The sequence below is a fragment of the Brienomyrus brachyistius genome, chromosome 7 (genome assembly GCF_023856365.1).
Source record: "Brienomyrus brachyistius isolate T26 chromosome 7, BBRACH_0.4, whole genome shotgun sequence".
Lineage (NCBI taxonomy): Eukaryota > Metazoa > Chordata > Actinopteri > Osteoglossiformes > Mormyridae > Brienomyrus > Brienomyrus brachyistius.
This window is the reverse complement of record NC_064539.1, coordinates 13,788,572-13,811,153: the sequence shown is the minus strand read 5'-3', so window position 1 is coordinate 13,811,153 and position 22,582 is coordinate 13,788,572. Positions and strand designations below refer to the sequence as shown.

The 22,582-nt window shown below is 38.6% G+C and overlaps 2 protein-coding genes across 3 annotated transcripts in view; both read left to right on the top strand.

The window, feature by feature from the left end:
* LOC125746435 (extracellular matrix organizing protein FRAS1-like) overlaps positions 1–12,249 on the top strand; it is a 141,162-nt gene extending 128,913 nt beyond the window's left edge. Inside the window, exons 50-63 of the mRNA XM_049020384.1 lie at positions 239–445; positions 667–854; positions 1,287–1,562; positions 3,033–3,265; positions 4,845–5,005; positions 5,308–5,522; positions 6,414–6,564; positions 7,064–7,171; positions 7,407–7,566; positions 7,660–7,776; positions 7,916–8,082; positions 8,974–9,179; positions 9,759–9,905; positions 9,986–12,249. Of these exons, the coding sequence (XP_048876341.1) occupies positions 239–445; positions 667–854; positions 1,287–1,562; positions 3,033–3,265; positions 4,845–5,005; positions 5,308–5,522; positions 6,414–6,564; positions 7,064–7,171; positions 7,407–7,566; positions 7,660–7,776; positions 7,916–8,082; positions 8,974–9,179; positions 9,759–9,905; positions 9,986–10,543 (2,894 nt within the window). The 3' untranslated portion in view covers positions 10,544–12,249. The remainder of the gene's footprint in view (positions 1–238; positions 446–666; positions 855–1,286; positions 1,563–3,032; positions 3,266–4,844; positions 5,006–5,307; positions 5,523–6,413; positions 6,565–7,063; positions 7,172–7,406; positions 7,567–7,659; positions 7,777–7,915; positions 8,083–8,973; positions 9,180–9,758; positions 9,906–9,985) is intronic.
* Positions 12,250–14,475: 2,226 nt separating this feature from the next.
* On the top strand, positions 14,476–22,170 carry LOC125746455 (annexin A3-like). Of its 2 annotated transcripts, none has more exons than XM_049020433.1 (14): positions 14,476–14,963; positions 15,437–15,481; positions 15,622–15,669; positions 15,769–15,856; positions 16,243–16,337; positions 16,425–16,538; positions 17,557–17,647; positions 17,746–17,825; positions 17,914–17,970; positions 18,480–18,573; positions 18,662–18,757; positions 20,821–20,879; positions 21,117–21,239; positions 21,657–22,170. In XM_049020433.1, exons 2-14 carry the CDS (start codon positions 15,467–15,469, stop codon positions 21,711–21,713), a joined length of 1,017 nt encoding a protein of 338 aa, XP_048876390.1. In that variant the 5' UTR covers positions 14,476–14,963; positions 15,437–15,466; the 3' UTR covers positions 21,714–22,170. The 2 variants fall into 2 exon arrangements, with proteins under 2 accessions (XP_048876390.1, XP_048876391.1); XM_049020434.1 differs by having other exon boundaries at positions 14,476–15,052.
* Positions 22,171–22,582: the final 412 nt, after the last annotated feature.

Genomic DNA, 22,582 nt, shown 5'->3' with positions numbered 1-22,582 from the left:
GTAGTAAAATCATCTGCAAAATTTTAATTTATAGAAAGTAAATTAATTAATCTGATCAGTGGGACACTGGGATGATGCACATCTGTTTTATAAGCACGTACATCTGCTGACGCAAGAGCTTGTACAAGATCACTCGCAGTGTAATTAAACCCTTCTGAAATCAATTAAATGAAGAACACTCTGGGTATGGGATTATCACTAAGGTTGTTTTGCTAGCAGTGTCTGCTCTCTTCTACAGTTCCCACAATTGAATTTAAAGATGCAAAGTATGAGTTTCAAGTACAAGACCTTGAAGGTTCTGAGGACACACGGGTTCTGGGCATAAAAGTGATCCGAAGAGGCGATCAGAATGAGACTTCTGTGGTGCATTGCAGCACCAGGGATGGCTCAGCCCTATCTGGTGTGGACTACAATCCCAAAAGCATGGTTCTCCAGTTCAATCCTGGTCAGTATTTCTTAAGCTAATAACCTGGGATATTCATTTCATTGCCAATTTGTTCACTGCTGTTGCAGTTATACCTAGTTACATTTGGTGATATAAGATAAATTACATAAGCAAATTAAGCTTTGCAGAAAAGCAAACATATTTGTTAGTGTAATTAATGTGTAGCATTTTTGCTTATAAAAAAGTATATTGTATGATAGAATTTGTCTTTTTTTCTGAAGGAATGGACCATATTGTCTTCAACATTGAGATTTTGTTCAGTGAGGACCGAGAGTGGCACAAGTTATTCTCAGTTATCTTAGGTCCTGAGGAACCTCTGAAGGCGGTACTTGGAGAGATCACTATAGCAACAGTGACCATACTTCATCAGCAGTCTTCAGGAAATCTCATTCTTCCTGCCCCTCCCATTGTATGGGTTAATTATTGCTTAGTGCATGAAATAATATATGTATTATAAAAGCTTTAAGGGGAACTGTGTCCTTTTGATATCTTATTAATAGGATATTAGTTAAACTTCACATGTTCATGCTAAGATTACTGATTTTTTACCCACAGGCCACAGCTTTTGCTAACTGTTCAAAATGTCATTCATAGCAGTTATGTGCTACAAATATTGCACTATAAACATTTCCACTATATACATATTTTTACTTAACTAAAGCAAGCTGGAAATGTTTTTATAACAAAAAAAAAGAAAAAAAGTGTTTTTCTCAGATGATGAGAATTGGCTTTTTTTTGTTAGTTTTCATATATCTGTTGATGGAAACAAATGTCTGTTTAATTGTGTAAGCAATTCTTGCAGAAACAGGAACTGAGCCACCTTGTTTGGCACATTTTGTAGGTGGTCTCCTTGTCTGATTACGACCATATCCAAGAGGTGCCAAAGGAAGGCCCTTCAAAATCTCCTACGTCAGGATACCCCCTAGTATGTGTGATCCCATGTGATCCCCACCATCCCAAGTACTCTGTGATGAAGGAAAGCTGCAGGGAGGAAGGGATCAACCACAACTCCATCCGCTTTGGCTGGGAGGTGGCAGCCCCTACAGATACAAGTGGAACCAGGTCCCCATTTGAGACAGTAACAGACAGCACTCCTTACACTAGTGCCAATCACATGGTAAATCACAGGTCATATTAACTGCATTTCTGCTTTACTACCTACTGTGTGGAAAGTTTTCCAACAATGGTCTTAGCTGCTATAAAGTAGTTTTAAAGGTTTGTTTAAATCAGTGTGAAATCATACACCCATGTATCCAAAAATTCCTGCCTGATATCAGTAACAATGAATGGGTGGAGACTGGATGTCAGTGATGATGGGTGGGTGGTGATTGGATATCAGTGATGATGGATGGGTGATGATTGGATATCAGTGAGGTCATACTGTACAGGCATGGCACATTCGCAAGCTTTGTGAGGACAGCAAAAGTACATTGTTTCTATTCTAGTATTTCAGTTTACTATTCAAACACTTGTTTAATTGTGGACCACATAATACATAAATGTCAAATGAATATTTACATTTTTACTCAAATGATTACTGATCGTTTTTGTTTATGTGTGTGTGTGAATAGTGTGTGTGCCATGCGAATGGGTTGGCGCCCCATCCTAGGCTGTTCCCTGCCTTATGCCTGTAGCTTCCAACATTGGCTCCGGACCCCCTCGACCCTGAATAGGACAAGCAGTTAAACAAGTTGAATTAATAAACGAATGAAGGATTGAATTGTTATCCAGCACATTAGGTTCTCAACCCTGCTTCTGGCAGGCAGCAGTGTGCAGATGTCTAAGCTTTTCCTCCTTTTTAAAAAGGTTATTATTGGCTTACACTAATAACCTTATTAAAGAGGAAGAGGACTAAATAGGTTTAATTAGCATAATAATTACTTTCATGGAGCACATAATTGCTTTGGTAGGCTGAAAGCTGGCACATGTTGTGACCTGTCAGGACCAGGGTTGAGAACCACTTGTTTAATGAAATAATAAGCAGGCTCACCATATTCAATTTCTGGTCGCTTGCACATCTGCTCTTTTCAAATTCCATTCCATCCTCTGGCCTAATTGTTTCAGTTTGTCATTTATTTTCTGTATTTCTTAATACCAATGCATTTATAATATTCAACATCTTTTCCAAATACTGCTATAACGTACGTCTTCAAATTAAGTAATTTTAAGAAAATTTTATTAGAAATTAACAATTTATCAGAAGCTAAAAAAATGTGACTAATTCCAGGAAACATCAGTACCCCAGCACATGCGAGCAACTGTGTTTTGTAGCGTTAAAGTAGGTTGAATTGGCTCTAGAGCCTAAGGAGAGACTCGTACTCATCTCTGAATCCAAATGCAACTCTACAACAAACAAGACAAGGCTTCTAAGTGAATCGTCTAGGATCACTAATTAAACAGGTTTCCCTCTGTTTGACTTAATCTTCATTTACAGGTATAGTACCTACTGTAAGCATTCAACATATATTCAAAGGAATTCAAATTGCTTATTATGATGCTTGATTGCAGCTTGATGGATATAACAGTTACTTCGCCGGTGTTTCATATCCAGCATATTCTTTGCAAACGTATCGTATCTGTTGCACAGGTGCTGGACAGTATTTACTTCAGTCGGCGCTTTCGTGTGCGATGTGTGACCCAAGCTTTGGATGGGGCCAGCCCGCTGGGCCCCCCACTGAGGAGCAACACTGTCACCATCAGCAGCGAGGGTGCCATCTGCCCAACCGCAGTGCCTGCGGGAGGCGCTAGGGGCTTCCAGACCCAGTCTTTCATCGCTGCACTCAAGTACCTGGATGTCAAGCACAAAGAACATCCCAACAGGTCAGCTGCGTTTTCCCATTAGAAGATGTGAAAACCTTTAGAGAGCTGTTGGATTACATTTTAGGTTAACACTAATGGTGTATTTAAAGGTATTTATATACATCTCATGACTAAAAATACTAAATAAATGAATATTTATGATAGCTCGACCAATATATATCAGCTGGCCCTTAAAATGGGTCAACATCAAGGCTCCACAAATTTATTGGCATCGTCGGGAAACACAGAGTAGCTACTGATAGTGTCTAATTAAACATTGATGATAAGAAAGTGTGTCCTCTGGTTGGGGAAAATGCTGAGTAGCTATGCTTCCTGCATTATAACTTAGCTCCAGGGGTAGATTAACTATTCTGGGGACCCTAGGCAGACATGGGTAGGGGGCCCTAAGGTGGGCAATCAAACTAAAAGAGAAGCATGATGAAAAATGATGGAACATCAATAATATGCTAATCAACGTGCTGGGTGCCTGCGGTAGAACCTACTGATCCAGATGAGGGTGGGAATGCAATCAGTAGAATTTGCATTAGGGGGGTGGGGGTGTCACACTTGCGAATCGATTGGCCAAATTTAAGAAATAGAATGTATTATTTTAACAAAAATTGTTATATAAATGGTTTGCAGTGGACGTTTCAGTTGGGGCCCCGGGTTCTTTGCCCCTCTGCCCTCCCAAATTCCGCCCCTGATTAGCACTCTTACCCTGTGATTTGTGGGTAATTCAGTCTAGGGTGGAGCCGTAACAGATTGCATTTGTTCTGTTATGGAAGATCAATGGAAATTGTTTTTTGCTTTTTTTTGAGCTGTTAGCCATGGTTTGTGTCTCAGCAGATTCAAATACTATGCCTCTTATACAAAGGTTGTCAGTTCCCAGGGTTGGCAGAATGATATCACCACTGGGTCCTTGAGCAAAGCCCTTAATTCCAATTGCTCCAGGGACTGTTTTAACAAACAATATGTCTCTTTGAATAAAACTGTCTGCTAAATAAATGCAATGTGAGATTATTTACTAAATTAATGTAATGAGTATTGAACCCCTCATTTACCTAAATGTAAGAAGTTTTTACCTTTTCTGAATTGAGCTAAGCACAAAAGGGGATGGGATACAATATACTACACCAAACCCTTAACTAACCCCAAAGCAGACACCAAAAAAAATTAAAAACATAAAGCATCCGTACTCTGTTTTTGTCTGTGAGGACAGTCCATTTTTAAGGTGCTTTTGTTAGGTAGAGCAGACAATGTACTTTGTATTTCCTCTTGTTTGAAAATTCACCATTGTGAGAGTTTATTTTCTTGTTTTGAGTTCAACTTACAATGTAGCTTGTTTTATATTATTTTAAAAGATTGTGAGTTTCCACTGTTTGAGTTTGACGTAATCATATCAGTTTGTTTAAGTTAAACTGTTGGCGTGCAATTTTGGCTACTGTATATAAAGTGAAATTAGGCAATGTCGGTTATTGGAATTTTGTAGTATTGGTATCATTAACAAAATTTTTATACCAGATGGTATAAAAGTAGTATTTATGACTAGAATAAAAAGGAAATCCTCATGAATGAATAATGACTGATATTTGGGCTTCAGGATCCATATCTCAGTGCAAATCCCACACCAGGATGGCATGTTCCCCTTAGTGTCTATGATGCCCCTGAACAACCTACACTTGCTGCTGTCTGAGTCCACGTATCGCCAGCATCATATCTGTTCCAATCTTCTTACCATCAAAGATCTTCATGGCATCACAGGTGAGTAGGGCACCATCCATTCATCCATGTAAACTTAAAAGAGAAACCTTGCAACATCTTTTCCAATACATGATGACATAGGGAACTGCGTAGCCAATGGGAGCAGCATAGGGCGAGTGTACGCCTGGATAGGGATGCTAATATTTTCCAAAAAATCTTCCAAATAAGAAGCAATAGTAAATAATAACTAAGAATCACATTAAATTGTCTTTCTTTTAATAATGTGACTGCTTTCTTTTTTTGAAAAAAAAAAATGAAACTAACCAACTAGCAACAAACATATTTATCTACTTCTGTTTCAGAGACGGGTTTCTTGGACAATGTGGTCTTTGACACTCAATCCCTGAGTGCTGGCTATGACCGGCCTTATCAGTTCAATTCCAGTGTGAGGGAGGCAAGAACAATCCAGCTTTACAAGCACCTCAACCTCAAGACCTGCATTTGGACCTTTGAATCTTATTATGACATGACAGAGCTCATCGATGTGTGTGGGGGCTCTGTCACGGCTGACTTCCAGGTAACAAAAGTTACCAATATCTTGGCTGACTGGGAGGACACAGCTTTAGTTCCCAAACCTCTCCTCGGGGGCACCCCAGCCATTCCATGTGCTTGTTAAATTTCACCATCAGCTCACTTCATTGACTTAATCAGTTAATTAACTTCATAAACTATTAATTAGTCAAACAAGGTGCACTGTTTCAACAAATACATGGGTATACACCCCCATGTAAAGCACCTTCGGGCAACTGTTGTGAAATTGCTGTAAGCTAATAAATTGAATTGAATTAACTGCAAATACTGAGGAGAACAGGTTTTGAAATGGTTCAGCAACCAAACATTGACATAAAACCATAGTTTTACACAAACATCAACATAATTTAAACATTTTCTGGCTGACTAAGTCCGCCAGACTTATTCATACATGGTTTGTTCAACCTAAAAATACACTGGACTCTGAGCAACTATACTACTACAGTACTTTAGGCCAAGTTTCTTTTTTTGTTTTATACTGCGAAGTGTGTGTGTGTGTGTATATATATATATATATATATATATATATATATATATATGTTTCGCTAATGAACAAAATGAAAATTAAAAATGACCTCTCGATGTAATCTGCTGAGCGATGCTTTAGAATTTTTATTGCATTCTCACAGCTATCGCTAAACAAAGTATTAAACTCCAAGGTTATCAAGCACTACATAAAATATAATATGTACCATAAAAAGAAATTTACCCAAGTGCTGCACTGTGATTTGCATTTGTTTGGACTATTATCAAGGTCAACATAATAGCTTAACTGTTGCTCTCACATGCAAAGTCAGCCAAACATGGAATGTGTATACAAGTCCTGCACCTGCAAATTTACAGGCTATGATATTTACCGCTGCGTTGTCTGTGACAGGTGAGGGACTCAACACAGTCATTTCTCACTGTTCGATTGCCACTCTATGTGTCCTATATCTATGTGATGACACCTCGTGGCTGGGCGTCTCTGGAGCACCAGAAAGAGATGCAGTCTTCCTTCTTTTATGACACCATGCTCTGGAGAACAGGTACACGGCCCCGTTAATGACTATACAGAGTGACATATCACCATGTCTTCTGGCAGAAATAACTCAGCATCAAGTGATGCTTCTAAGTAATGCCTATGGAGTGTGTTGTACAACAGGCCTAAGATAACACAACACAGAGGGATGCATCTAATTTGAAAGTGATCAGATGTAGAAGTACCCATTTACTGTTTTTATATTCATTTTTAAACCAAAGATACCTTATTAGGTCACACGAAAACCCCAGAGAAATTCAACCGCATTTCTTTTTTTGCTCCTATCCTTTCACTTCTCATCTCTGTGCAGTCTTTAAATAGCTTGACCTGTCAACATTATAATCACTAAAGCCTGTTTGATTCAAGTAGGAAAAGAAAAAGAAGAGAATGGACTATGGGAACCTGCCCAAGCTCACAGTTCTTGTTTGCTATTTTAACATTTATTAACTGTTTCATAGACATGTCTTACCCTTTAAATCATATATCTCTTTTTTTCCATATGTTAGGTATACAGACTGACAGCGTACTCTCAGCTAAACTGCATATCAGCAGAATATATATTATAGAAGTTGGACGGCTTGTGATTGAATTTAAAACACAAACAAAATTCAGGGGTATGTTTCACATTAAGTTTTAATGCAGTGTGTTTGTACTACACTTGCCTGACACTCTAGACTAGTGTTTCCTAGTCCGGTCCTCGGAGACCCAAAGCCAGTCCATGTTTTTGCTTCCTTCCAGCTCCCGTAGGAAGGAACAAAAATGTGAACTGTCTGATGTCCCCGAGGACCGGATTGGGAAACACTGCTCTAGACTGATATAAAATTATGGTGCATTTTCTATGTCCTTAAGGTCAGTTTGTCCTAGAGCACCACACACTCAAAGGTCAAAGGTCGCATGTGATGGCTCCACACCACCTGGGAGGAGTTGACTTTGACTTGCAGCTCCTGTGGAGTTCCCAGTCCTTTGACTCTGCACACCAGCTCTGGAGGGCTACCAGCTCCTACAGCAGGTTAGCCAGCAGCTCTTGGTGTCCTGAAGGACTTTGAATGCAGTTCATTCCGTCCACACACAGTTCCCTGAGTGTCCCTGTTGTGCATTTCAGGAAGGATTACTCTGGAGAATATACAATATTTCTAATACCATGCACCGTGAAGCTTACCCAGTCCTGGACTGACCCTGGAGACAAACCCCTATCCTGCACAGCACAAGCCCCTGAGAAGTATCTCACCACATAACATTTTAAACATTTCACTCATTCAGAGCAAGCAAAACAAAAATCCTCAGTAACTACCTAACAAGTATCAGTACCCTAATTCATGAATACAAGTAATTGTATAATACTTATTCTTCTATATTAGGTTCCTGGTTCCCATTGCGTTTCAGCAAACAAATCGTCCAGTTCCTGTCGCCTACTCCTTAAACACAGAATTCCATCTCTGCAACACTGAGAAGGTGTTCATGATGGACCCTGCTACTGCAGACATGTCCATGGCTGAGATGGATTACAAAGGCACCTTCTCCATGGGTATCGTGCCTTTTTATGCTGTTTAACTGTCCTCCTGCTGTCACAGTCGTATGCTTTAGCACAGAGCGGGGAAGCGGGACAAAGGTGATAGCTGGGGAAACGCAGGGTTTATTAAGGAACCATGAAGCAAAACGCAGAATGACAATACAATGACCGGACTGGGGAAACAAATGGAAACGCGGACTAAATATATTGGACTAATGACACCGATCAGAAACAGCTGGTAAACACGGGGAATCCACACAGGGTTAATGAGGGGGGGTGGCACACAGAAGGAGCAGATGATCGGGGCAGGACAACTGCTACTAACTTTTGTGAACATGCAATTTGGCATTGCAACTTATGAATACCGGAAGACATACTCTACCAGTCAAAAGATCTTGCATTTTCTATATTTGCATGTTATTCACTTAGGATTTACTAAAAGTATACTCAGTATTCTTTGCTAACAAATAAATTTACAGTGGGTTCACCATTTCAGTACCTTTATTTGCAAGAAAATATCATATTCATCAAAATATCCTCCTCTAGCAGTTATAACAGCAGAGAACATTTGATGCATTCTTTATACAAGGGACATTAAATACTGCTCTGTTTCATGGGATGGAACAGTTACCTAGTGCATTTAAAGTTAAAGGACAGCCTAGAATTTGTCTCTGCCATCACCACACAACCAGTTAATAGAATGTCAGACATACACTGTTACATACTACATATGGTGTTGTACTTTGATTTTTGTTAATGAATATTGCATCACAAGAGTGTTTTTTTTACATTTTATTTCATTGACATTTCATAAATAGGAGCAAGTTTACAAGAATAATCTGCTTCATTTAATATGTATTATTTAAATAACTTTTGAGTCATGATGCATACCATACCTCACTACAGGCCAGACGCTATATGGCCGTGTGCTGTGGAAGCCAGAGCAGAGCTTAAACACGGCCTACAAGCTGCAGCTGGAGAAGGTGTACCTCTGTACTGGGAGCAATGGCTATGTGCCCTTCTTCGACCCCACAGGAACTCTATACAATGAAGGTCCCCAGTATGGCTGCATACAGCCCAACAAGCACCTCAAGCATAGGTTCTTGCTCTTGGTAGGTACAACACACCAGTGGTGCTCAACCTTTTTTTATCCAAGGACCACCTGTGTCTAGGAAAACATACTTGGGCCCCTTGCTCAGGTTATAACATTGTTTTTCTTGTATGCATTCTGCTACCCGGCGGTCTTTGCTGAGGCTTGAGAACCACTGCAATAGGACATATTGATAAAGAGCTTATTGGGTAGCATAATTGCTTCAGCCTTGTGGGTTTGAGTCCCACCTCTGTCTGTTTGCATGTTCTCCTCCTCCTAGCTTCTTATTGGCATCTGTAAAATTACCCATAATTCCCCATAGTAAATACATGTGTCTGTGTGTATGTGCCCTGTGATAGACTGGCCCTCCAATCAGGGTGGACTCTAGACCTGTTCTTTGTGCTTCCTGGGAAACAGACAACAAAATAATGGATGGATGAAACAACAGAGGAAGTTGCTCAGATGTAGCATAGGGCACTTCTGAAATCGGCATACTAATATTTGCATAATTATTTCACTTACAGATGTAAAATGAGTCTCTAAAGTAAGATAAAAAACTTTAACAACTTCTTTATTCTATATTCTTTCTATGTTATTTAAGGACCGAAAACAGCCAGAAGTGTCTGACAGATACTTTCATGATGTGCCCTTCGATGCCAAATTTGCATCTGAATCGGCTGATTTGCAGCCCATGACAATGATGTCTGGAGTGGATGGATTCACAATGAAGGTCGATGCCCTTTACAAGGTAAGCCCACACATCATACCTCTATCTACCTATTTTTGTTGCGAAGTGGAGTAAATCTCTGGCTGTTGTGACTTTTAAAGGTGGAGACAGGGCATCAGTGGTACCTGCAAGTGATTTATGTAATCAGGCCGCAGGCTGTTTCTGGTCCAAGTATCCAGCGTTCTCTGACAAAACACCTGAAGCAGCTCCCTAGTGACCTGGTGGATGAAACAATCCATCGTTTCACCATGGATGAATTCCTCGTCTATGACAATGAAGGCGACCACATCAAGAACGGGACAAACATGAAAGCATTGAGACTGGACCGAGAAGTACCCACTTTCTATCCACAAACTGGGGCCTCTATTGGTGGTGGGGTTGTGGCCATAATACTGGTAGCCCTGGTCCTGCTAACGGTTTGCATGTTATTCAAGAAGCACCGGTGGAGCGGTGAGAAGTCGACTAGATATGTATCAGAGGAGTATCCTCTCAATACCAAGGTAGAGGTGTGCCTAGAAAAGACTTTCCACAGCATGCATTGCACTGTCAGAAAGGTTAATGTAGTCAACGTTACACAGGAAGCTTCTAACCTCAAAGTTAAACAGGTCAACCTGGAGGTCAAGCTTCATGGCAACCTGGATGATGGAACTGAAGTTTGACTAAAGATGGTGGTATTTTTCTATTATTTTTAAATAAAAAGATGTTTGGGTATTTTTATATGATTTAAAAAATGGAAAGTAAAGATGGACATATTGAGGCACATTACTACTCTGTCAGAATCCAAGGTAGCTTAAACACAAGGCTGCAGACTTTATTTGAATATGAAATATTATTTTAAGTGATAAATCTAACAGGCCTTTTTTGCCGAATCAAAGTGCCGAGTGACTCTAATGAATAAATTCGTGAAATTCGCATTCATGAAGTCAGGCTGTCTAGCCAATGTTCAATTTACAGCTGAAATAAAAACGACTAAACAAATAACAATCAAGTATACATGCAAAATAACTAAAAAGGAATCCGTACTTCAGTTACTTAGAATAAAACTCAACCTTTGTTCAGCAGGATTTGATAATTTACATTGAGATAATGAAGTAAAAAAATCAAATAAAATCCCAATTATATCGTGCATATAAAATACTGTCAAGGGAGCTCATGTTCAGCTAGAAGAATGGATTATTCATACCCTTATGCATAATGTTACCCACTTTTCTAAAAGGATATTTCTGCATTTAAATCATATTGTAAAAGCCACAGTCCTGCTCTCCAACAGTTGTTATACCTAGGACAGCTGCATTTTTAATTCTTGAGAAATTGAGGATGAAAATGAACCCAATCATACAAAACCCTTAGAGGCACAGATAAACTCAACCCAGAGGACTAATTTTAATTGTATTTCAAGAGAGCAAGGTCACTGATGGAATCTAGCTGTTTGGATTGGAATATGTTTGGAAGATGAGAAAACAAGTGTGGGTTTTGTTTTATTATTATTATTATTATTATTATTGTTTTTTTAAATCAGTTTAGAAGATACAGTTTCTCTATTCAAGACAGCATTTAAAGAAATCTTGCCAACACATTGCTCACTAGATAATAAAGCAAACCAAATAAGATATCAGTGGCCTCTGCTCTTTGTAAACATGTGCTGTTCTTGTTTTCTTAAATGGTGCTCGAGCTTCCATGCTGTTTGGTCATTTGAGCAAATGAACTACCTCATACCTACCACTGATGTTCCCTAGCCAAAGCTCCGTCCGTAGTGATATTTTGCATTCATGGCTGCATATGACCGTATAATTTACATTGACCATTTATGATTCATATTTTTTCTTATAATTCTGTGATCAGACAGTACACGGACAATCTGTAAACACTTTTCCACCATACCCATCTTATTTAACTTTGCACACATTAATGTAACTTTTAGACAGTGCATAAAACTGTGTCCAAGTAAAAGTTGAAAGTCTGTGTTCTGCACTGTGTAATAAAGTTCTGTGTTGACTGTGAGAATTGCATTTATTAAATGCAAAATAATGCAATGGATTGTGACTTAAATAATATTTTGTTGTTTTACTCTACATACTGTATTGTCTCTGCAAATATACCGTCTCCACTAATAGAAATATATCAGCTCAACCTATATCTGATGACAAAAGCCACAGCCTCCTAGACTTCGCCCCCTTCCCGTTTTCTTGCCTTATGTATGTATTATATTTTCACTGTGTACTGTATTGTGTGGTGTACTGATGTATCAGCAACAACAATGTCATTTGTGATAGCAGTATTGTGGTACTGGAACTGAAACTACATCTTCTCAATCTTCAGAATGTACTGTCAGAGAATTAAGTAAAGTTTGCTTTTACAACCAGCACTTTATTTTTCTTTTTCTCAGCAATGCATCTCTTACTAAAGCAGTGATACTAAACCCAGTCCTCGGGGACCCACAGACAATCCACGTTTTTTCTCCTACCAAGAGCTGGGAGGGAGCAAAAAAGTGAACTGTCTGCCCCAAGGACCGCGTTGAGAAACACAACTAAGACAAGTAAATATAGTCATGCACCATAAAAAATTACATTGTTTTAAATATGATGCCAGTGTATAATCTCTTCTTATTTAAAATACATTAAACAGATTGATAATGCTTGTGTTTAAACTGCAGCAAAATCAGTAATAATAATAATCAAGCTGTACATGTGTGAATGTACTGTAAAAATGCATCTCGCTTTACACAAAACACAAGCAGAAAGGGAGGAGCTATCAGTACTAACCACTGAGCCACCATCCTGAACAGTAATCAGTCAAATTTAATCCATCAATTAAGACCACAAATGAATATTAATATCCATTATATTACAAACTTAATATTTATTACCAGCTATGTATATGCACTGCAGGCCCTCCATAATGAGCGTACTGTCAAGCAGGTAAGATGTCGACTTGTGAAGAAATATTTTCCTCATTTTCTGCATGACTGCATATTGTAATACTTAATGTCCTGATACCTTATCTTTAACTATTCCATTAGACCCTAATGTGTGTATTATTTCTTTCTACCCTCTGATTCACCATTATCTCAGATAAACTTATTCCAAGAACCTAATTTCACTGACCTTTGATTTGGTTTGGTTTAGTTTGAGTTTTACCAGACGGTGGGGTTAACTGGGGTGAGAGATCACTGCAAATTCCTTGTTTGACTTCTTTCAAATTTCAAATTTTGCTTTGTTAGAGATTTTGGCAGGAAGTCCGATCCCAGGATCATTCCACAGTACAATCGTATATATACTCTACTTACAAAACACTGTTGTGCACTGCAGTCCCAGAGATTTATATATGGCTGAAGGCTCCCAAACCTGCATGCTGTCATCTTCATTGTTATTTAAAAACAGCTGGCTCAAGTCAGTGTACAGTATTCAAACACTTACATCAGAATAAAAATGTGATACATTTCTTCATCCTGAGGATCACATTTACATACCTTCAGTCACTTACAGGCTTACAGGCTAAAAGGATTTATTTGGAGGGTGAGAGGGGGGTATATTGTGACATCATAATGGGCACACATGCGATAGTCACAACTTGGAAGGATGCAGTATAAGAAGGATTTTTACATTGTTTTTATATAATATAGATGTCATTTAAATTAATAATAACAGTATTTAGGGTGCAGTGATACAATTATTTTATCTGATATAAGAGCACTGAGTCTTCGTTAGGTATATATCATCCTTCTGTTCTGCATGTGCAGTGAATTGGCCTCAGTAATATGTTGATCCATCTAACCCATAAAACAAGGCTCTGACTGAGAGACAACCTAGCCATGTGCTCTAAGAGCAAAGACGATGATGACTGAACCACAAGCAGTGCTCAGTGCTCTGCTTAAATAAGGATGGGCTGTACCTGCCACCAGCGCAGAGCTGGCTCAGGTTACCTGATTAGTAAATGAGGGACAGATGTGACACCTTATACAGAAAAAAATAAATAAATGAATACATTTTCTCAAATTTGTTACTACAATGCACAAAAATGCCTGTTAAATATATTAATAAATTCAAAAAACAGTTGCATTTAGGGGAGATAAATTGGGCGTGCCATATTACACAACACTGCTCTGAAATGATCTTGTATTATCCTGTCAGACAAATACATCTCATGGGATACACCCACTGGAAGAATGCGTAACTTCAGTTCTAGCAGGAGGCACTAGGCCCAACCCAGGACACGCCCCGGGGGACTGCAGGAAACCAGTCTTAATTAAATAATAATAATAATAAAAAAAACACACATAAAGATGTCTAATCGATATGTCACTATATTTGTGTGCTGAAACTTTGGAAACAGACAAAAGTATCTTAAAATCGAACATATCTAGCAGGCAGCAAGGTATCTGTGGGTAGTACTATTACCTCACACTTCAAGGGTAATCTATATGATGTTTACATGTTCTCAACAAGTTTTATGCATTCCCCCTGTAGTCTACAGTAGACAGTCAGATGAACTGGCAAATTGACGTCTGCAAATTGCCCATTGTGTACGTCATGTGATGGATGGACATCCAATCAAGAGTGTTCCCCTGCCCAGTACTACCTACAAAAGGCTCCCTAGATTATCTGGCCTATATTATTGTACTGGATTTTAAATCTTTCAACATGAAAATCAACTTCATATGTCAGACTTGGGGGAATCAATTGGCTTCGCTAACTTTGCAAGTTCACATAGTATGTTTTCGTATTTGTTTAGTACAATCATCGGGAAGTAGACTGTAAATGTAAATGTGACGGAAACGCAAAACCCACAGTTCTCTCCCGATCATAATATTAATCACCCCACCCACAACGATCACGTAACGAATGAAACTTAACGAAAAAAAAGACCACATTGAAAAATCCACTTTCGACGGTTTATTTCGTTACTTTCCTGGCGTATGCCATCTGCTGACTGGCGTAGGTTTTAATTGAATCTTTTTCTAAGTTTATTTTATTTTTTTTCGAGGAAGTTTCGACCTCATTTCCCCTTGACAAATACTTTCGCAACTGCCACCTCAGTATAGAGGTGTTGCTCAAGCTGCCTGTTGTACTTTGTGTGCAAGTAAGTGCGAGTTTGTGTACAAATGTATGTATTATATCTATGATACATTTGGTCTTTGTCCTACCAGCGGCATGTGTTACGCTTTGACAGTAAATACCTACGATTTTTTTACCTTATTTGTAATGGTACTTTTCCTGTACTGACGGAAACTAAAGAGTTTTGGATTGTTTTTTACTAGTAGTGTGATTTTTTTTTACACATTTTCTCAATCCCGAAGGAGATAAATCGATTAAAAGTATCTCATGTGTGTAGTTTTCGCTGTGTAAATATAAAAGTGTAAGTGTAAATATGTGTCTCGTATAACCGTATATTGGAGATCTAATGATGTAATGATAATGATACAATCGGCATTCTCTAACTTGGATTTATGCGAATCAGACGGCAGAAATACGTTGATTCTTGTGTATTTAAGCTTGTGGGTGGGTGGATATGTGAAGCGCGACGAAACGTGCATTTGGTTTGTTTCCTTAAAGGCTAGATAAACTTTATTCAGATCCTTTGGAATGGCGTCTACATGGGTAATGTATACTTAATTTCTTATCACCAAATATTTCTAATTGTTGGGAAAGATACATACACATTTAGAAACGTATACATCCGATATGCAAAATATTTGCTTTATATTGAGATTTAAGTAAAAACGGCCTTTGAATTTCAGAATGACTTGGACTTGCTCCTCGATTCTCCTACCAAACCAGCAGCTACAGTAGGGGTGCTTTTATTCTGTCATGCATTGGACTGTAAACCTGTGAGCTACTACTAATTTTCATAGACAAGTTGATTATCTACTATTTTTTCCCTCTAGGCTGCACATCGAGGGACTATTACAGACAAGGCTAACTTTAATGCAAGTGAAGATGCTGCAGCTCTGAGGAAAGCTATTGAGGGTCTTGGTAAGGATGTTATCTGATACAGGGAGTTATTTTAATATTCATTTAAATACCTATTTTCCTGCTCTTCGTAGCTAATTATTTCTTAAACTGAGACACAACTCTCAGCTCTTTTTATTTCCAGATTGCAAGCCGATCTGTACGGGAAAATATTTAGATATGTCTAGGGAAGTATAATGGTACAAAACATGTTGTAAAACGGTAATACGTGGGTTCAGACTTGTTGACAATTTATTCTATTTATTTATTATGTTGAAAAAGCAATCTGTTAAAATGAAGCAATGAAACAAATGACATTACTTAAAGCAATATATCAGGGTTGAGTACGGTTCATACTTAAGGTACTCCAGGTGTTTCGAAATCAATTCATGTTTCTATTTTTTCTTCAGGCACAGATGAAAAGACCATAATTAGTATTTTAACAGAGAGGACAAATAAGCAGCGTCAGCTGATATGTGCAGCATATCATCAAGCAACTGGGAGGGTAAAGTTGCTTTTTGTTCAATCTTTGAATTATATTGAAAGCAGTTTAGAGTGTTAGAATAACAGGTGTCTGCCCTACTCATTGTAGACCCTGAAAGAGGACCTGCAAGGAGACACCCATGGGGACTTCGAAGACCTGCTACTGTCACTTATCACACCGGCAAATGTGTTTGATAGTCAGGAGGTAATCAAGGCTATGAAAGTAAGTGGGTTTCTAGATTTACTTATTTATTACTTATTTATGTAATTGTTACAGTGCAGTAGTGCGTAGGCGGAAATGAGGGTGACGATCCACTGGCAGCTCCGTAACAAAAGGGTTAAACAAAAACAGAACACACATAAAAGAACAGGCATAAAATAAAAGGACCACGAGGAGTCAAAAAAAACAAACAGGGAAAACATAAACTAACTACAAGAATCCTAAAGTAACATAATAAGGAAACAGGGTAACACAAGGAGCAGGATTATAAAAACAAGCAGCATCTCCAACACACAGCCAGATAAATACACAGTAACTAACCACACAATGACTGACTAAAGATCTGAACAGGGGCAGGCACCTGAATACGAAAGGCAACTGGGATAATGAGAGGGGCAAGGTGAGGACCATCAGCCAATCAACCAATCATGTAGGACACAGGGCGCAGGACAATGAGCAACAGATGGAACAATTAACAAGCACTGAACCTGGAAAACACAAACCACAAACTGGGAATATAGAAACTTATCCCTGCAAGGTAAAAAGTTACTGGTTTTTATCACGTTTTGGGGAAATCTGGTCCCCACATTGTAATAATTACAAAAACAGACACAAATACACACACACACACTTGTATTTACTTCTGCATCCTGGGAAAACATGCATGTCAGAAAATCTGCAGTCTGAGTGCTGCCTGGTGGGTAGCAGCCTTGGGCTGCGTGTGGCGATGAGGTACGTACATTCTGCTGGGTAGTCTGCTTTCCTCCCACTCTCCAAGAACATTCACTGTGGATGCATTGGTGTCTCTGAATTGCCCATGATATATGTGCAAGGTCCAAGGTGTCCCCGCCTCCTGTCTGTGTTTCCTTTGAGAGGTTCCAGGCTCACTGCAATTCTGTATTAGATAAGCGGTTGTAGAAAGTGATTGTTTCCTGTCATCCTTGCCATTGTTTTTAGGTGGCAGTAAGAGCAAGAAGAGCTGGGTGGGTGAAGTGACTTCTGATTTATTTCTGTGTAACAGGGACTTGGGACGACTGATAATGCTCTGATAGAAATCTTTGCTTCAAGAACCACCCAACAAATAAAGGCCCTCTCGGATGCGTATTTGGCAGGTTAGCATTCTTTTTCATTCAGTTTAACTTTATCGTTATTCAGTAACCAACCAGTCAAAGCCATTACAGTACCTCTTGTATTTCTTGTTCCTCCACAGAAACGGGGAAGAAAGTAACACTTGACCTCAAGAAGGAAGTCTCAGGGGATTACGGCAAGGCACTCCTCACTTTGGCTGAGGTGCGTTTTGGTGGTATTTTGTGAAACAGTTTTAGGTGTTAACCATTGATCTGTAATGTGCAGAGGTTATTATTATTTATTATTATAGGCAACAAGGGAGGACAGCACTACTGTAGATGTGGGAAAAGCCAGACAGGAAGCCAAGGTATGCTGGGTGGGCTGATTATTTGGTACTTCCTGTTACACCTCTTTCTTTGTAACAATGTTTTGTAATAGTTTTCCTGTTTTTACTTTCCTTCTTGTTTTAGATGTGAATCATGTTAATCTTTTTTCCATTCATTGAACCTTTTCTGACATATCAAAAGAAAACCAAGGTATATACATCTTGAATGGAAACCTGGCTTTTTATTTTCCAAACCATTTTAGTAGCTTACATGATCTATATTAATTTTAGCTTGAGATCTGTTGAGAGCTGAGTATATGTAGTCTACAAATTGCGGTCATTCCTGGCATCGAAACACCATGCTAAAATATGTATTCCTCGTTGTTTTAAATATTTGATTAATCTATTAAATATATTCATAATACCAATTTTATCAAGTAAGAGGATTGCCCAAATTTCCTGTTAGTAACCCAGGTGTGGTTTTTGGATGAATTGACAGTTCACAGTATTATTACAGAATTATGTGCATTTTTTTCTTTTAACACAACAAGGTTCTGTATGAGGCAGGAGAGAAGAGATGGGGGACAGACGAAAACAAATTTATCGATATTTTGTGCCACCGAAGCTTAGCTCAACTGAGGCAAGGTGAGCTGTCTGCCCTCACCACACCTTTAAGATTGTCTGTGTCTTTTTGTCGTTTCAAATGTTTCTAAAAATTTCTCCTGTGTTCTAGTTTTGATTGAATATAAGAACATCAGTGGAAAGACACTGCAAGAGAGCATTGAAAGTGAAATGTCTGGACATTTAGAAGATCTGCTGGTGGCCATAGGTATTTATTTAACAATTGTGACAAAATTCACATTTTTGCATGCATCTAGTGAGCATTGTCTGGATAGAAGAACCATGTAGATCATGGTACCCCTAATATAGTTGATATAGTTGAATTATAATGTGTGCATTTATATAACAGAAAGCTTTAATGGTTAATACAGTACTATGCAAAAGTTCTAGGCCAGAGGTCGGCAACCTTTTTAAAGCAAAGAGCAATTTTCTCTTAAATGTCTAACCTAAGATTTACAAAGAGCCACAATGGGTAAAGAAGGGGATTGAGATACAATTTTTTAAATGTGACATGTGTATATATGCATTTAACACAAAAACAAAAGTTTAAATACTATTATAGCAAAACTAATTTTTGGGGGGGCATCTCAGGTTTAAATCACTCGAACGCGTAACAGCGCAAAGATGACTAACAATACAACACTGATTAGTTCTGTAGCAATAGTCTTTACCCTTTTCCCTCCTTTCGTTTGGCACTACAGTTGTCTGCTCTTCGCTCTCCACTTCAGTGCTGTAACTCTGCTGGCCAAGGAGTGCAAAATATCCTCACCACTCCAAACTCAGCTGGCTATAATATGTAAATCGGTGAAAATATAATAATTTTTACAAAGACCTGGGAAGGTGGGGTGATGATTTACTACAAAAAGTATATGAAAGATTTAGAAATCCCAATAAACGTTGAAGCGTACATCCAATCTCAGGGGCTTAAGAAAACTCCGGAAAGCATACAAATTAACCAGACAGTGCATCTCGTTTTAGCGAATGACATTGAGGAAGATGTAAATTATGCAGTTAAGACGTAACAGAAGTGTGTGACGGACTGCCTCATTCACATATAGCTAAAGAAATATCTAAATGAAAAATAGTAATATTAACCCATAAATAAATGATTTATCTTTACAAAAGTATTATCATAATAGGGGCGGCATGGTGGTGCAGTGGTTAGCACTGTGGCCTCACACCTCTGGGACCCAGATTCAAGTCTCCGCCTGGGTCACGTGTGTGTGGAGTTTGCATGTTCTCCCCATGTTGTCGTGGGGTTTCCTCCGGGTACTCCGGTTTCCCCCCACAGTCCAAAAACATGCTGAGGCTAATTGGGCTTGCTAAATTACCCATAGGAGTGCATGTGTGAGTGAATGGTGTGTGAGTGTGCTCTGCGATGGGCTGGCCCCCCATCCTGGGTTGTTCCCTGCCTCGTGCCCATTGCTTCCGGGATAGGCTCCGGACTCCCCGCGACCCAGTAGAATAAGCGGTTTGGAAAATGGATGGATGGATGGATTATCATAATATAAGACATGAAAATGTGAATTTGTCTATTGTTATGAAAAGAGCCGCAGGTTACTGACCCCTGTCCTAGGCAGTCAAAGAAAAAGATCTTTTAATGATCTTCATTTTGGTGTAAAACTATGATATTATGTCTGTCAAAGTGTGTCAGCTTAGCCATTTCAAAACCATTCCTAAATTTACCCTGGAATTTGCAGCCACCGCACAAAACAAAACTTATTTTTTGACTTGGCTACTACCCCAACCTTGTTTGGGTAATCAATACCTCATTGAGTTATCATCTAATTAAGTTAAGTGAGTTGGTGGTGAAACTTAACAAATACATGGAAGGCTGGGGTGCCCCTGAGGAGAGGCTTGGGAACTGAAGCCGTGTTTATCTAGCCGTCCAGCAAGATAAAAGTAACTTTTTGAAGAGCAGAAGAAATGCAGGTTACTTTTCATTGTGTTATTGTTAATTTTGTTAATTTTTTTCTGAGCAAATATACTACCCGGATAAGAAGCTTGATTTTGCAAGACTTTTGCAAAGTACTGTATGTCATCACTGTAATGCAGGGGTGTCCAATCTTATCCGCAAAGGGCCAGGGTGTCTGAGAGTTTTAGATTACTAATTAGAGGACTGATTGACTGAAGAGTCCTCACACCTGACCTACAGGTTACCCCAAAAACCTGCATACTGTACACACCGGCCTTTTGCGGATAAGATTACATATCTCTGCTGTAATGTGTTCAGAATAATATCTGATTGATTGTGAATTTTTCTGGTTGCAGTGAAATGTGTGAAAAGTGTACCAGCCTACTTGGCTGAAAGAATCCACACATGCATGAAGGTGGGTAGGTTAATGCCACATTCTGTAGTCACTCTTTAAATTTGCCCATGCCAGTGGGTGCCTTTTACGAAGCACATAACAGGTGATACAATGCTCCTTTCAGCTCATATGCAGAAACTTCTTGACTTTTATGAGGTATTGTTGCTACATCCTGTCACATGATTAGGTGTTTCTGATCTTGGGGATCATCTATACAGATTGCTGACGCACTGGTATTAATTTACTGGTGTTTTGTAGGGTCTTGGGACAGATGACACTACTTTGCGGAGAATAATGGTCAGTCGCTCCGAGATTGACATGCTGGACATCAAGGCTGAGTTCAAAAAAATGTATGGCTACTCACTGCACTCTGCTTTAGAGGTATGTCTTCATAAGTAATTGCTTGCTAATTCAATCTGAATTCTGGTGTCAGATATTCCCCCAGAACATCAGAGTTTTATTAATGTGTATAATATATCAGACTAGTACAGTATTACAAAACAGCTCTGCTATAAATCATAGAATAATCTAATAAACAATCTTCACTATGATTTAAAACAGATTATGCAGCCCTCCATTTTAAATAATTTGATTAAACATTTCCTTTTGAATGGGAAATGGCCTGGTGTGGCTTGTCAGTTAAGAACAGAGTACAACTAATCTTATCAAATTAAATCCATAAGTACAAACATCAAAATCACATGTTTTAATTTTTCTGTTTTAATTTATGTTAGTGCGGGTATTTAGGGATTAGTGGGATGGATATATCATTTTTCACTTCTTTTCCATGAATTTCAGTCTGAAACTTCTGGGGAATATCGCAAAACTCTGCTGAAAATCTGTGGTGGAGAGTAACTGTGAAGCGTTGAAAATTCTGGGCCGTTTCATCAAGCTACTAACTTAACAGTAGAAACAATAACGAAGTATTTAAACAGCTGCTGTTTTATTAACTATTCACTAAAGTGTGCACACGTGTCTTTTTATGTGTGTATATATACCAAACTTAAAATTGCAAATTTCATTATGTGAATTCATAATATTCTTTATTAACTGAATTGAATGTATAACTATATTGAACAACACACAATGTGTTGCAATGTAAAGGAACATGACTGTTATTTTTTCCAGTAGATGGCAGTAAAAATAAAAAGGTTGCAGGAATTTCATGAACATAATTTTCTTGGAAAATACAATTGTGAAAGAATCCTTCTTAATGTGTTTAATATGCATGAAAAATGTACTTATACATAATGTAATGTTAAACTACATACAAAAGACTACATGCATGAATAAAGGTTTGTGAAAAATCGCATGAATTTTGTTGAAATCCCATATATTATCCATTAGCTGTGAAGAATAGTATGAATGAACTGTGAAGAAAAATTTATACATATACTTAGACAGGCCCAATCCATGCTCCTGGTGAAGAATTTCTCCTGATATTCCCAGATTTTGAATAGCGTGGTATTCTCTGCCTCACCATATACATACTCACAGAGATTTCAAATGTGTATGTTTAATTAGTCAAGTACACAATTATGGGGAAGATGGTGGCACGGGAGGTAGTGCTATTGTTCCTGACCCCATCGAAGTGTCCTTGAGCAAGACACTGAACCCAAATTGCTCCCGGTGTGCAGCCTCTGCCACCGGTGTATAAATGGGTGTGTGAATGTGAGGTATAAAAAAATGTAAAGCGTTTTGAGTACTTGTAAGAGTACTTGTAA

Excerpts from the sequence above, each read along its gene's own strand:
- LOC125746455 (XM_049020433.1), top strand. Across the intron at positions 15,670-15,768 it reads CTACCAAACCAGCAGCTACA|GCTGCACATCGAGGGACTAT; the intron begins GTAGGGGTGCTT and ends TTTTCCCTCTAG. Across the intron at positions 17,648-17,745 it reads CTCGGATGCGTATTTGGCAG|AAACGGGGAAGAAAGTAACA; the intron begins GTTAGCATTCTT and ends GTTCCTCCACAG.